At 36.3% G+C, this 15,734-nt stretch overlaps 1 protein-coding gene across 1 annotated transcript in view; it reads left to right on the top strand.

Moving 5' to 3' along the window:
* Window positions 1–2,299: 2,299 nt before the first annotated feature.
* Window positions 2,300–15,734, top strand: part of SPATA7 (spermatogenesis associated 7) — a gene marked incomplete at its 5' end in the record, with an annotated part of 28,497 nt that continues 15,062 nt past the window's right edge. The window contains 4 exons of the mRNA XM_010014208.1: window positions 2,300–2,380; window positions 3,023–3,115; window positions 4,527–4,574; window positions 15,092–15,225. Coding sequence (XP_010012510.1) covers window positions 2,300–2,380; window positions 3,023–3,115; window positions 4,527–4,574; window positions 15,092–15,225 — 356 coding nt within the window. The remainder of the gene's footprint in view (window positions 2,381–3,022; window positions 3,116–4,526; window positions 4,575–15,091; window positions 15,226–15,734) is intronic.

Consider the following 15,734-nt stretch of genomic DNA (forward strand, 5'->3'; position numbering starts at 1 on the left):
CTGAAATTTTATAATCTAACGTGCAAGTCCTCCCAGAGATTTATGTTCTTTAAACACATGGTAACTTCAGGACCTCATGGGTTTCAGGGTGGGTATCCAGCTAGACTGCAGATACCGCTTGTGTGTTACAGTATATGGTAGAGAAAGATAATACTTAAACAGGAAAGAAAGCCTTTATTGGCAAAGGTTTGCAGTTGTTATGGAGACAGTCATTCTAAATCTAATATATTTCTGCTGTATGTTTGGAAATCTAATATTTTTTAAAATTAGCGTTGTTTGTTCCTATATCTGTTTAAATCACAAATAGAGATTAGGAAGAATTGTACCACAAAGAGAATTTAAAACGAGCCATTTGAAAATGATACAGATGAGCAGTAATGTTGTCATTTGGCTTTAAAGAAAACAGTATAAAGATAAAACAATTCCAGGATAGGGTTGAAATAATATGCAGTAGCATTTTCTCCCTTTTATTTATTTTTCTTAATGTTTTCTTGCCCCTTTCCTAATGCTGCTCTGGTAACTTCATAGCAAAGAGTAGTGGTAGCACTATTTTTGCAGACACTGCCTCTAATACTGTAAAGCCACAGAAGTCCATAGAGTATAAAGGCTACATACTAATTAAAAATTGCCCTGGTATTTGTTGTGCTTTGTAAGAGCAGAGATTGAGTTTATTGATCCAGATTTAGCGTCATTTCACAAGAGGGTCCCAAGAAAATACTCTGCAAATTTCCACATATGCTAATGACTTTCATTTTACTTACTTTGTTAAGGTGCTTTTTGTCGCTTCCCAAACTATTCCTAGTCACTTGAAATTTAGTACAATATGTCTTCTTATATATGTAAGGCCTTTGGGGAAATTATATTAAACCATTGTTAAAGGCATTATTTGTTTTGCTGCAATCTGGTAATTAATAGTTAGACACCATGTTAACCGTCTTGTGCAACACGCTGTTGCACTTCAAATAGAGCAATAGTATTCCAGCAGTCTTTATAAAACAGTTGGAAATGGAAAAAAGCCCCTGGAAACCCAGGTGCTGGGCATGCAGGAGGTAAGAAGCCATGATTAAGGGGCTTCTAACGTGTGTGGCATGGCTTTCAGCATAGCTTCTGCAACCCCCAGTGAATATGTGACTATGTCTGCCTTTGTCAGCCCACCTGAAGGCCACATAGAAGAGATGCCCACTCATCTTGGGTAGTCCCGTATGCTGCTTCATCTGGTGAAGGTGGAAAACTGGAGGTGGCCAGTAAGTGTACAGCAGTGGAGTTACTGCCCCAGAGCTGTTAGTGCCTTGAAGTGCTAGGAAACATGTGGCAGTTGTGGACACTGGACCTGACAGATGAGAAGTGAGGTGGGAATGGGAAGACCATATCGTCCTTGATAGTAATAACAAATTTGTAGAAATTGATGGTGCAGTTTTAGAATTGCTGTTAAGTAAGTATGGTATATTTTTTTTGTGAAAGAAACCTTGTTTGGCTTTCCTTGCATTTTAGGTATGTTGGGTTCCTTAAATGAATGTTTTGTATACACTAGTATTTGTCGTAATAGTGTATCTCCTGCTCAAATTTGTTCTAAATGTGTTGCAGCTACTTAATTAGTTCAGGTGCAGATGTTTAAATCATAGGTTGCATAACAGACAGTGACAATGAGTTGGCAGTATAGCGTTGTTTCTGAGGAAGAGATGCAAAGCTTTTAATTCACATTCTTTCATTTCTCATAACAACTTGTTTTGTCAGCATCTGCACTTGCCTGTAGAGTTTCCAGTCTATCAAACTGCCCTAACATCGAATGGCAAACCAGATTTTTAAAATTGTGTATTCTCATTGATAGGATGATTTTTCACATGAGCATAATGCACTTTCATCAATTTGTTAAACCTTCATTTTAGTGTAATACTTACCACACTCATTGTCTACATACAGAACATTTTTCACATTAGTCATATGAAATAATGATAAAATTTGATCAATAGAACTTTAAAACAAATTGGAGGGTAGAGTAGGTATGAAACTGTGGCCATGTCTCTGTGCAGTTCAATGACCAGTGTAAAGTTTAGACTAAAGTGATGTTTAACTCCGTGAACCAGTGAAAGCACTACTATTGTACCTTGGTGGTTAGATTAAATAATTTAACTACACTGTTGTATTTCAGTAATAGTTTAAGTAAGGTTTTTTCCTTTATGAAACAGATCCAATACAGCCGTTCATGAGTTCTTTGGAGAAAGACTCTGCTTTTTTTTGTCTGTAAAAATAGGTGTTTTCTTTTTCTAACTCTTGTTTTTTGTTTGATACTTTGTTAAAGCAAATGAATACTCAGCTGTTACCATTCCTAGATGTGGTCCAGCAAGTCCATTCAAAGGACAATTAAGTACTAAGAGTAATGGTAAGTAACTTGTGCTTTGATCAGAAGTTTGATTCCTTTTATGTGAATTCATTGATTTTATGATTAAAACGTTTTTATAATTAAAACTTTTGCATTGAGCTTAATTGGTGATGTTAAATAGTACTTACATTTAGTAAGCATTACTGAAAATACGTTTGAGGAGTAACTTTTGCCTTACTGTATTGCTAGCTACAAATAGCAAGATAAGTAAATATATAACAATGTCACATCTGTATTAGGTGGAAAATATATATAAGGTTACTGCATTAAAGAACCCTTGAAGTAAAATATTTTCTTTTCTAGTAAGTAGTTTACATGGACTAGTTTCTCCACTTTAGGCACCTTTTGCATAAGAGCGTAGAAAGGAGAAACAGGAAATTTCCATGCTGGTGTTTTCATAGTCCAATTTCAGCCACTTCTGTAGCTATTTATTGAGTTAATCGCTGACTCGGGGTGGGGAGGGGAAGGAGACAGGATGATTTCATATGACAGCAACTGGTAAAGAAGAATAACTACAATTGAGCAAAGAATTTAAGTACACAGTTGTTTAACTTTATGACTTTGAATTGCAGTTAATAACTGTTTAAAATGTTAGTATTCTTGTACCAGCTTTATAATGTTGAAATATATTTAATCTTACAGCTTTCTGCATCGACTCCTCTCAAAGTCTAACTAATCAATACCTGATCAGAGACCACATGGTGTTTCATTATAACAAAATCCTTTCAGCCAAAGGTAATTTGTTCATATATGAATGAACCTTCTACTCCCAGATTTAGCTCAATCTCCCAGAATGAGCTCATATTAAGAGGGAATGAATTGATCTCTAGCAATTGTAATTTTCTTTCTGTTTCTTACTCTAAGTGATGTCAGCAAGGAGATATGGCAGCTACTTAGTAATTCTTTCGTAGTATTTGAGATTGGAAGTTTTGTAGTTTGGAAGTTTGTTACGGAAAATACTACTTAATTTTAGGGCACTTTGTGCTGTATTTGCTTCATTCTGTTTTTGATGAAATAATGAATTACTAAATGATATGCTGAACTGAAAATCATGGAGATAGTTACAACAGCAGACATACAGAATTTATTTTAGGAATGAAGGCAGAACATTTCCAGTTAAACTCAGACACCTACCTGTCTTTTTACTGTTTTTTAATTTTAAAAATGTTCATTAACTTTTTTTTAGATACTACAATCAATGTTATTGGTGAGTTTTAAGGTCTTTAAAAATTGCCCAGTATTTACAAATGAGAAAATCATGTTACTACTCTGTATTCTTAACTATTAAAAATGTATGGGGTGGGTTTTTTTTTTTCATGTATTTTAATCTTAGAAAGTACTTGTGTTCACCAAAAAACAAATATGAAATCTGGAGCTTACTGAACTTGTACATGTTTGTATGTTTCTTAATTATGGTGAGATCCTGAACCAAAATTACTCAGATTTAGGAATGTGTGCTTACTCCACTACGTACTGACAATATTCTGTTATCAGTGCTAAATTGAACACAAACTGTCTTACAGCCAAAGTTACTGTTTTAAGATCATGTAAGGAGTATGAAGTACTGTGCTAAAAAAGTTAGTATCATGCACAAAGCTAAGAAAATCTGTAAACAGTTGTTAATTTTGTTTACAGTTCACAGCCTGTTTTCATTCTTCATGGCATAAATTTGTTACGGGGTTCCCAGTCCTAGCTATTAAATGCTACAGCTTGGCAGGATGTCCTGAGTATTTAAATTAAATGCCTGCTTTCAAGAGAGGTACACAGGGATTTCAGATTCTGTCACGAGTCCATGCTCACAAATACACTATTATCTCTCTACCATGTAGCATACTTACTATCCTCAGATGTGCAATTAAGTGCCATCAGCATAAAATTTGTAAGGAATTCATTTAAGGGATGATTCTTCTTTTGAATATATATTTACTTTAACATCCTTATTTCGAAAATTCTCTGACTATATGAATATCAATCTAATAATATAAATACACAGTAAATAGCGTGTTTTAAAATAGAGAAGAATTGCTGTGTTATAACTAGATCAGTTATATTAGTTCTGTGTTGGTTACTGGCTACTTTTCTCTAGCCATTATAAATACTAACTAAATTTTGACTCACTCACATTTGGGTTTTTTCTTATTATCAGCAGCTGTAGACTGTTCAGTGCCCAGAAGTAGGTTGTCCAGCATTAAATGTAAGTATTTGTGTTACATTAATTCTGCAAAAGCTTCTGTAAAACTAACTTAACAGAACAAAAGACTCAGGAATAAAGAGTAACAATAGAATATAACCCTTAATAAATATATGTTTTTATATATATTATGTATTATATGTTATGTATTATATATTGTATATTTATAAATATATAGCATTCATGTATTATCTGCTTGTTTCTTCAGATTTTCACATCCTGCTCCAGGTATTTGTAAGAAGAGCAGTGAAAGAAAGAGCTAGTGAGATGGACCTAGTTGTCAGTGATGTGCTTATCATGGTTAATTTTGCTTAGGATCCATGTGCAGCTAATAGAGCACATAAGGAGAATGTCATCATTGTCTCCTTTCTTGTGATAAGATGTAAGCTTGAACTTTAAAGAAGAGCTTACTGGTGCAAGGTCAAGAGGAATTTTGGGAATGTGGGCTCCTGGGAACTAGGACTGAAACTTCTTGCTCCATTTCGCAGTTACAAGCTCCAGAGCCTGGATTAAACTGCAGTTATTTTTTCTGCAAGTTGTCTCATTTCTTAACACTGTTTAAAAATATCAGTACTGTAGCCTTACTTCATAGCTGAAGACCAATAGTTTCAAATCACTGGCTTATGGAATACTAAATGAAGTGTATTAGTCAAAGGGGTAAATAGCTGTTAAAATAACTAAGGTATATATCTGTGGTCTATTAGTCTTTTTCTCTAATGCAGTTGAAGAAGGTTCTTTTTTATCCAATGCAATATTTAGTTGCAACTGTTGAGATACTGGAGAAAAATCAGCTATTCTTTTAGGATGAAAGATAAACCTTTTGAGGACAGAATTCTTTGTTGTTAGTCTCACATCCAGGCAAACCAGAGTTATATACTGCTTTCTAAAATTATGAGAGTAACTGGAGTTTATGCAGGAAATCAGTCATCCTTTTAGCAAAAGACTCAATTTCATTAGAATATTTTTGCAATACTTCCGCTTAATGTTCTGAGACTGATTTAAGCAACAAGCTGCACCAGGATTAAAGTGTGTGGGGTTGCCGTCTGCTTTCAAAAGGTGCAGCTCAAGTAGCAACAGTGTTGCAGGGATGTCCAGAGTCTGCAGATTGCAGTAGGAATTTGGGTCACCTGTTCTTTAGAGTCTTCTGGAAAAAGTGTTCTTTCTCATGCTCCCACTCTACCAAGATTAGCTTTGAAACCCGCATGAAAATACAGGGTGTAAGAAGAATATTTACATCTGTGTGTTTGTGTAATAAAAACCTCATGTAGCTTTTCTTTCTGCATCTGCTAGAATCTTTCTTTGGATCCCTAGTTAGAGTATTCATTCGTACCTTTTCAGGTATTGGGTCTTTCTCAACGCCAACAAATGCCCATTTATTTCTGAGTCTGCTGTCTTTACAGATAAAATGCTTTGGAGCCAATAGCTTGGCTGTTTCACACCTGAATGAGTTTCCCTGAATAATAAGTTCATTTTGGGAGGCGGCAACAGTGCCTTAACCTTAACAGATAATTGTCATGACACTAGCAGGTGCACTCTGTAGTGAGGAAATTTCCATTTCAGGGAGCAAGGCTTTGTGCAATATGTTTCTCTTTCAGTTCATTTTACTCAGACCAGTATCTAACTATGTAACTGTGTCCTGGTCACAGACAGAACATTAATCTCCTATACAGGGTGTGACGGAAACATTTCACCTTTGTTGCTGCTTTTGCTTTAACCATCTGTTTGATAAAATTGGTACACTAAATCCTCAAGCAGGGCTTGAAAAATCTGCTGCTGTGTTTTATCTTATTAGAACATGCACACAATCACCACAGCCCTAGATGTTTCTTATTCACAGAGGAAGGTGGGGGGGAATGAAACCTTTGATTACAAAATACAAAAAAAAAATCCTCAATTTACCTACTGTTATTCTAGCGTAAGACTTGGGAGTGCAGTTGTTACTTAGTTGAAATTTATTATATGCCCAAATAGAACCAGCTCATGAAGTGAAGCTGAGCATCATAGCTCAAGGATTGGGATCCTAGTCAGTAGCACAGGATTCATTTGGAAGAAATGTTGGACTTATTTCTTAGTCTCCAGAGCTGAGTATCCAGTCTGGTTAGAGCTTTTTATCCTTAGATTTAGCTCAGTTCTAACATATAGTGTTTGTTTGATGTTCTGCACTGAGTAGAATTGTGCAATTATAAAGTGACAGTGAATTTTCTATCTTTGAAAATTGTTTAACAAAGCAATGAATAATGTATTTTTCTTTTTTCCCTAAAAGTGGCTTCTCAAGACAGCATTATGTCTCTGCCCTGGTTTTCAGGTTTCTTTTGTAAGACGCTTCATGTTCTCTAATAAAAGTGAGAGTGCCACGTGAAAGATAGAAAGCAAAGTAATAAAGCAAACTGATGTAAACAATGTTCTTATTAGAATATTTCTGAATGTGGTGTTTTTACTTTGCAGTGCTGAAAGATTTTCCCAACTACATTCTATCTTAAATTATTTTCATCAACTGCTGCAAACACTTACTTTTCTCACAGTCGAAAATTCCCATTTTTTTTCTGCAAGAGTGACAGAAATGTCTCAACATCTGATTTCACTGGAGTTCAGCACTTGCCCCACACACAAAGCTAGAAGTTATATAGGTTGCTTGCTGGTTCTGTTTACCATGACAGAAGAGGGTCTTCCTATCTGATAGAGATGAGGGACACTGGTTCATAGATTTCCTGTTCAGTGATTTCTCTTCAACAGCTTGGTCTGTATGCATTGTCATTTTTCCTTATGTTTCAGGAGCTCAACTTCTGTCACATACCTGCTTTCATGGAGTCACAGAAATGTTGGTTGTAAGGGACCTTCAGGGGTCATTTAGGCCTCTCTGAGCTTCCTGTTCAAGATAAGACTTCTGCCAGCACTAGATCAGTCAGGCAAGTCGTGGAAACCTCCAGGGATGGAGATTCTGCAACCTGAATAATCTGTTCCAGTGTCGCAATAACTGCATAGCTAAAAGATTTTTTCCAGATGTCCAATTCAGAAGCTGTCAGGATTAGAACTTGAAAGCATTTATCACGGTAATTCCAGTTTTAAAAGGCAAATTTTGGATGGTGGAATATAAGGGGTTTAGATGCCATAGTTGAAATTGTTGCTTTGTAATAGACAATGGCAAAAGTGTCCCAACTGCAGCAGGTCCAGGATTTTCGTGTATGTATTTGTACCAGATACTTAAGCTTATTCTTTCTTAGTAAGAATCTTTGACAATTAATATTGATGCTCAATGTGTGCATGTAACTTACTTTTTTATGACTTGCTTTCTTTATATGTTTTGTCACGTGACTGAGATCATTTTATAAGCAGGTAAGAATGCCACACAGGCTGAAATCTGTGCAGAGTTAGCAAAGGGATAATTCCATGGGGTACATCTACTTTCAAATTCTTCATTATTGGTCTCAAGCTATTTAATGTTTAAACTACACAGGCATCCCTTGTCTAGTATTTGCACTATTCTTACAGAATCTAGATGTTTAGAATGAAATTGGTAATTATCTCAACGTATTTCATACCTAAAACTAGTAGTTGGGTTTTTTCCTGCTGTTCTATGCATTGCTCATCAAGAACTACAGATTTCTGTACTGTAATAATACCACAACCAAGTGTTACATGTTCAGGTGTTAAGCTCAGTGGAGGGTATCATTTGTAGCATCTCTGGCAATCCACCGGAAGATAGTTTTTCTTCCTCTGTCTTTTATGAAACAGATTATGTGGAGATGACAGCCAGTAGCTCAGGCAATAAGAGTATTGAAAATGTACCAAGGAGTAAAGTAAAGGAAAAGGATTTTTAGAATATTTACAAACCAGTTTCTGTTTTCCGGCTGGAGGTAGGACACACAATTTACCCAGGCACAGTTGCAGCATCAATATGACTGAATATTGGCAGGATCTTTATAGTGTTACTGAGGTTGAGGTGTTTACACATTTATTCTCCCAATAGTTCTGTGCCTGTCATTGGCTCAGCTGAAGCATATTATTACTTTTTTCTCTGTGTATTCCTTGTCTTATTACTTATTGCATCCCAAATAAGGTTTCTGTTCCCCCTCTATTTCAAAAGAGATTTGGGAAGGGGGGTACATTTTCAGTTTGAAATGCTAAGATATCAATGTGCTTCATGTACTGCTAAAGTAGCAGGTGAGTATTTCCCTTTGGGGTTGTTGCCATGAATCAGTCATTAGTGTTTAAGAATTAAACATGATACTGTAGTTGGCATTCTCCCTGGCCAACTGAATGTGTTCTGTCCTTAAAGTGGATTTAGTTTCCACTGTTCTTTTCCTGGTATTTTAGCTGGCAGCAAAGTAGGCAAGCTGCCATGCCACTGGGCTAGCAGTGAGCATGTTCTTGTGTATTAGATCAGCCTTACTGACTTAAAATAGTTGTTAAAATGTGAAACTTCTTGAAATGTGAAACTTCTATGTTCAGAATTAGTCCAAGCATGTTGGTTGATACCAGTGGCCATTAGAAGTCTGTGGTTGTGGAATTTGTGCCAGAAAACTTGACAAAAGCCATGCCAAGTCAGACAGCTGCTGCTACACATGCCTGGTTTTTAACAGTACTAACTTTTCAACCTGTATGTTTAGAGGTTTTTCCACAGGCCATATTGATAGTATAACCTGAACCCAGTGATTAGTGTGGTTGGGGATGCAGGTCTCTGATACTGGGGAGGGGTGGGGGTGGTGGAGAAGAAATGAAAAAATTATTCTGAGAAGTTACCCACCAGAAATCTATTTTAGCATTATGGATCTTGAATACGTGGGGGGCAGGGGAGAGCAGGAAAGGAGGGATTGAGCGATGAGAGAGACAACAGTTCAGACTGATAAGTAATGCTATTTTCCTATTTTGGGGGGGAAAAAGAAATATAAAGAAATATGTATTCCTGTATAATTATATATTTAAATTTTAATTTTTCATGTAATGACATATTTTGCATTATATTTGCCTACCCTTTATGCTATGAAAAACAAAGATCTATGAAAAGCTGTCTTGCATATTTTGTTGTTGCTGCTGTTTGACAGGAACCTTTCACAAAATCTCCCCATCTTTGATTCTTAGTTTTTCTGTTGAGTCTTGTCCTTACATATGCACTTCTGAAAATTAAAGTTATAAGCGACTGATGTAAGTTCTTAAGTTCGAACACTCAGATGTTCTAACATGTATGTTTTCAGAGTTCAAGCATGTCTTTGGAAAGATGTATATTTATTAAGTCTGAATTCTTGGAGAGCGAGAAAACCCACTGTGTAAAAAATGTTTATGAGCCTGTGCTTTTAACTTAGTTTTACTTCCTTTTTGTAGAATTTATTTATTTGAAAGTTTTTCTGCAGAAATGTTTTCTTTGGTTTTTTATGAGAGGTAATTATTTTACAGATGTATTCAGTACATCAGAAATACATTTTTCATACTTCATAGTTGCAAATAGATAGTAGATCAACTAGTCTGACATTATGAATTAAGCAGACCAAAAATTTTGTCCAGTTGTGCTAATATGGAACTCAGCAACCATACTGAATATGATAAATCACATAAACAAGAAAGGAATGAGTCTTGAGCTATAAAAGATCAAGAAATAGAGAAAACGTAATTTCCTTTTGTAGTTGTTTCAGTAGTTAATCATTATTATTGCAAATGTGTCTCTGATTTTTAATTGAATTTACTTACCTTTACCATCTGTCTGCTGGGGGGGAGGGAGTGTTGGTTTTATACCATTTTCCTCTGTAACTGAGGATCACAAAATAGCTATATATGGCTGAAAAAGTATCTATGAGGTATCTGTTGGATGAGGACCCCATATGTGGATCAAAGGTGGATGGATTTGAGATAATCCTGTGCTTCCAGCCTCTCTTGAAATTCCTCTGAAGGATTTATGTCTCACTCTTCAGCTTTATTTCCAAGCTTTAACAATGGCCAGATTTTGTCATTTTTTGTGATCCTGCTTTGCCAAGCAGGATCACATTCCTGAAGTACATACTGTGATACAGACATTATTTTCTATTTGATGTAAGCAAGGCTGTAGTATCAAACCCTTAATAAAAAATTCTTCTCTGATTTGATGAAGCAGTGCTGCTGATAAAGGATGTGAAGGACTGCAGAATTGTCTCTTAGAGTTATGAAAATTGGAATTTCTGTGTCAAGAAATTTAGATTTCAACTTCAGAGAAACCTGAATTTCACACCCAGTGGCAAATTCAGTTTGCATTTGTTGAGATTTACCCCAGGTGCTTAAATGATGGTATATTGGGGATTTATGTAGAGCTAGGAAGCTGATAGTAAAAATTCTCACAAAAGGAAGAGCTTGCTTGCAGAAGTAGTATCACCGGTACACTGAACACTTTAATTGTGTATGCAAGCACTTCAAGCTCAGCAGAAATGAGGTTGATGTTTGCATTGTTTATCTAAGAGAATTCATAAGGGAAATAATAACCAGAAGTGTGTTTCTGCAAAAATAGCTGATACGAAAACACAATGGAGAAATGCTTAGTGTTGGACAATTCTTTGGAGAAACATTGTTCTGCAAACTGAACTCAATTTAAATCTAACTTAATATTTCATTGTCTGACACGGATTATTGACCTCAAAAATTAAGTAACTTGAAGGTTAACTGCCAATTGTACTGTGATGTCACATAAGATAAATTTAGAGATTGGAAATTCAGAGCAAAGGACAACCACTAGCATTCCAAATCGCACTGTCCTTATAAGTGCAGAGCTTTCAAGCAGCTTAGGAGTGTGGTATGTATGATTATTTCATTTCTTCCAGGTTTATTACTTTTGATTCATAACTCTAAGCATGTGTCTAGAAATACTGCTGGAGCCTAGGCTTAAGGAAAAAAGAATCAAGCCTATAGAGGGAGTATTCTAACTGGGAAATATAAGAACGTGATCTGTGCTTTGGAAGTGTGGTGTACTCTTTGTGAAAAGGGTATTTGCCCAGGCAGAAATGTTACTTCTGTGACAGATAGATTGATCAGTGTTTTTTAAGTAGCTCTTTATGGAGAATGCTACAGTTTAATTTCTAAAATTCATGGTCTGTCTTGTTCTTCCACTGGCTGACAACAGAATTAAGAGTTATGCACAATAAGTTATGGAATTTAGTTTCAGAGAGTCTGAATTTATCTGATATATAAAAATCACTGTTTTGTTTATATTCTAATACATTTTCTCTTGACTTTAAATTTTTGTGGTGATTCTGAGCACAACAATTAATGAAATATAATTAAAGTCTCTAGTAAGGCTTTAAAAAGGAGTCATGTTATTTGGATCTATAGAGTGTATTTTTTTATTCCTAAACATTTAGTTTTCCCTTTTTAGAGAGATGAAAAAAAACCCTAGTGGTTTTCTTTTTTCCTTTATTTGTCACAAGATACTTACTGTCTTGAACTTTTCCCGTTTTTAACTCTGCAAGTGTGATACATTCTGGAACTGATGTATAAAAAAGCTACTTACAGTGAAATGAAGTATCTGTTAACAAATGCAGTTGGTGCTTACTTGCCACTAATCTGTGACAGTATTCCAAGGGCACTCTTGTCAAATTTAGTTTATTAACCTCACTGAAAACTAAAGAAGCTGTATCTGCAATTGATTTGAAGCAGAAGGTATCTTCAGCAGCGAGTAGCCTTTCCAGTTAACACATAAACGTCCCTTTTAAAACTGTGTGTTTCTTCCTGAATGCTGCTCTCGTTCTTTCTGCATATAATATATTCATATCTGCAGGACAAGTGGTTATGTATGGTGGCGTTAAGTATCTTCAGTTCCTATCAGCTGTAATATTGTAATTAGTGCCTCAAAGGTTCAGGCCATTTGTATGATACCATTTTCTGTCTGGCTAAAGTCCAATGAACTGATTCTCCAGTCGCTGCTTGGGCAAAGGATGCGGGCAGTAAGGGGACGTAGGCAGTATGCATGTTTTTGTATCTGTACCTGTACCATTGCCTCAGGGCTATACTAACATCCACCTAGCTGTCTGTTTACATCTGCATTAACTCTTTTCAAGAAGGATTTCTTTATCGCTTGCTTGGCTGGTTTCACAGTTCCTTGCATTCACAGCTGATCTAGCCTGAAAATTCACTAATTTGGCAACAAGATGGGTACACCACTGGGACTTTCTGCCATTCTGTTTTGCATATATCTGCTTTGCCTTTCAATGTACATGAATGGCTCTAGCTTTTGGAACGCACTTAATGAATTAACTGAGCGAAGCTCACTATAGGACTGGTGCAGGGCAAAGACTACGTTTACCCTAGAGGTGACAGTAACCCCAGTGGGTCATTCTGACATCCAAAGATAGCCTTAACTGGCATATTTACTGTTCTTGCTTTACTCATGGGCACAAAACATGCTTTGGCTGAGAGTCATAGCTAGCACACAGTCCTGGAGGAGGTTTGTGGTAGTTGGCTTTGATAGTTTTGAACACCAGTAGTAAAGGCAGAGTCTGTCCATGTATGTTAAATCTCAGACTTTATGCTGTAAAGCGCAAAATAAGGACAACACAAGAACTCAGTTTTGCAATAATACTCACACTGCTTTGCATTTTACCCAGAAACTCCTGCTAAGCCATGGTATGCAAGTAGAACATGCAGTAAAGTGATAAAGCCTGTCTGACTTACACAAGCCCACTTTCCACCTAAGCACTTGAGTATAAGGAAATTTTTGTTTCAGGCATCTACATGTGCTTGCAAGATGAGTCAACCATACTTATGTATGATTTGCTTTTTTGCTTCATAGAGCTCTCATTGATTGTTTCCATAAATATTTACTCAACACGCATTTCAACCCACCGTTTTACATGAACAGTAGGCAAGACTCGAGTTATTACAGCTTCCATGCATGTGTACACACAGACCGGCTCTGTTGGCCCAGTGTGAATAATTGTTTATCTCAAACATATAAAACTTCTAACCTGTAGCTAATTTTTGAGTGCTTGTCTGTAACTTTTAAGACAAACACAATTAGAAATAATAGTAATTTAGAATAGCCATATAATAATAATTTAGTGTAGGGAGAAAAATACCGAGTTTTAATTATTTAATGGTACAGTATAATTCTTCCTTCTGTTGAAAGGCATATTTTAATTCCGCTAATGTTTTTTCAGTAATAATGGCAACTTCATATTGTAAGTACTCTAATGGAATATGCTGAATAAACCAGCAGCCATAAAAGAAATTACTTGGTATTTTACATATCAATTCCCTGGGGAATGAGAGCAAGGACTTTGCATCTGGAAGATTCATTTCTAGTTTAAAAGGGGATGAAAATGTTTAATAAAATGAATTCACATACTTAAATAATTCCCAGACATTAACATGTCCGTGGGGTTCATGTACAGAGATGAATGTATTTTAAAAGTTGACTAAATGTCCTCAGATTGCTGTAGTTCTCAGCTGTCTAGAAGAATGTACCACGCCAATCCACAAAGTTCCTTACATTACGATGCATTTAGTAGTGCGTGTGCAAATTGAGGTCTACCAGAGTATGATGTAAGTACATTAGGAAACCAAAGAAGAAACCTGCAAAGCCCTTTCTGTCTGTCTGTATCAAATAAACCATTCATACGCTTGGGTGTGTGTTAAATGAATGAGAAATGTAGCCAACAGTTAAACCAGGTTTCATTGTGTATACAGACTTCAAAAGTGTGCTTGCTTATACAAACCCTCTTCTTTCCCATTTGGAAAGGAAATTATTAATGGTTTTCATCAGCCTTATTTGGGTTTTTCAACTTTGTGAACTTCATCTGTGGCACCTGGGTGCTCACAATATGCAAAAACTTTGGACTGTATTATGCAAGATACCAAACTTGGTAGCAAACTCAAACGCAGAAAATTTGCCCATCTTTCGTGCTCCTCTCTTTACCTGGTGGCATAGATACCCAACTTATCTTCTGTGCTGCCTGGACACTGTGGACAAGGCCTTGGACTGCAGAGCAATGTAGACTGATAACAATTTCCCCCTTGATGTGACAGTGGTCCATTCACATTCATTTTTTGTGTTCTTGACATGAACTTGCTTGTTTTGCCATGGATTTCTGTACTTGGGAGGTTACTTGCTATTTTTCTATGGTGTAAGCAAGGTTTTTTACATGTCAAATTTACTAACAGTAAACATGGGGTTTTTTTGTTGAGAAACTGGATGAGAGACCAGAGATCCCTATCTGTAAAGGGGTTCTATCTGTAAAAAAATGTAAGAGCAAACCTTAAAGGTTTTGAGCAGAGTGCTTTGTTAGCAATACTGATCTTGGAATTCCTGCATAGTGGTGAATTAATTCTGAGATGAGAATACTTGGGGGGCACTAAGGTACAGCTTCAACTACCAGCATACTCTTAATATTTTTCATCTAAGAATAGAGGTAACTTTTTATAATTGCTGTGTGTTGGAGGTGAAATAGATCTCAATAGTCTGACTTTCCTGAGCAATTGGAAGCCTCTATGATGTTTTCACGTCACTTAGGACAAGAAAAAGAAAAATACTTGAGTTTGGATCTGACAAACTTTGTCTCTTTCCTAAGTTGCTGACCAGCAAAGAAGAGAGAAACTGAAAAAGAAGATAGCCAGGTGCGAAGAGGAAGTGAGTGTGGGTAAAACTGCCTCCAGAACCAGCTCAAGAGAGAGCGGAAGGCTGCTGATATCCCCTTTTGGAAAGGTAGATACTTTAATTTTGTTTAGTACATATCATAGTCTGCTTGCCTCCCATAGTAACAGTTGTGCAGCAGCTCTGGCAGGAGAGCTGGCATATTTTAAGCAGCAGAAAATAGATGAGGGTCTTCCTGGCACATCCCTAACACCAAATGCATGTCTTGGCCTTCTGACAAAGATGTCAAGTATCTGGAGGAAAAGTGCTTGTGGTAAATTCAAGCTTTAGTTACCCTTGAATTCTCTTGCTTTCATCTCAGCTGAAATTTTAATGTCCTCTGTCACTCCAGAGCTTTCTACTGTTTCCTAAAGCAGAATTTCAATTAGCACAAACTATCCTAGCAGAAGAATTGAGAATCTTCTATTTATTTTTTTTTTCTGTATCCTAAGTCCTACTTTGGAAATACATTTCATATCTAACAGCATACTACATGCTCAGATTGCAGTTATTCATAGAATCACAGAATCATAAAGTAGTTCGGGTTGGAAAGGACCTTAAGATCATCTACTTCCAACCCC

This window comes from Nestor notabilis, unplaced genomic scaffold (genome assembly GCF_000696875.1).
Source record: "Nestor notabilis isolate BGI_N333 unplaced genomic scaffold, ASM69687v1 scaffold6335, whole genome shotgun sequence".
Lineage (NCBI taxonomy): Eukaryota > Metazoa > Chordata > Aves > Psittaciformes > Psittacidae > Nestor > Nestor notabilis.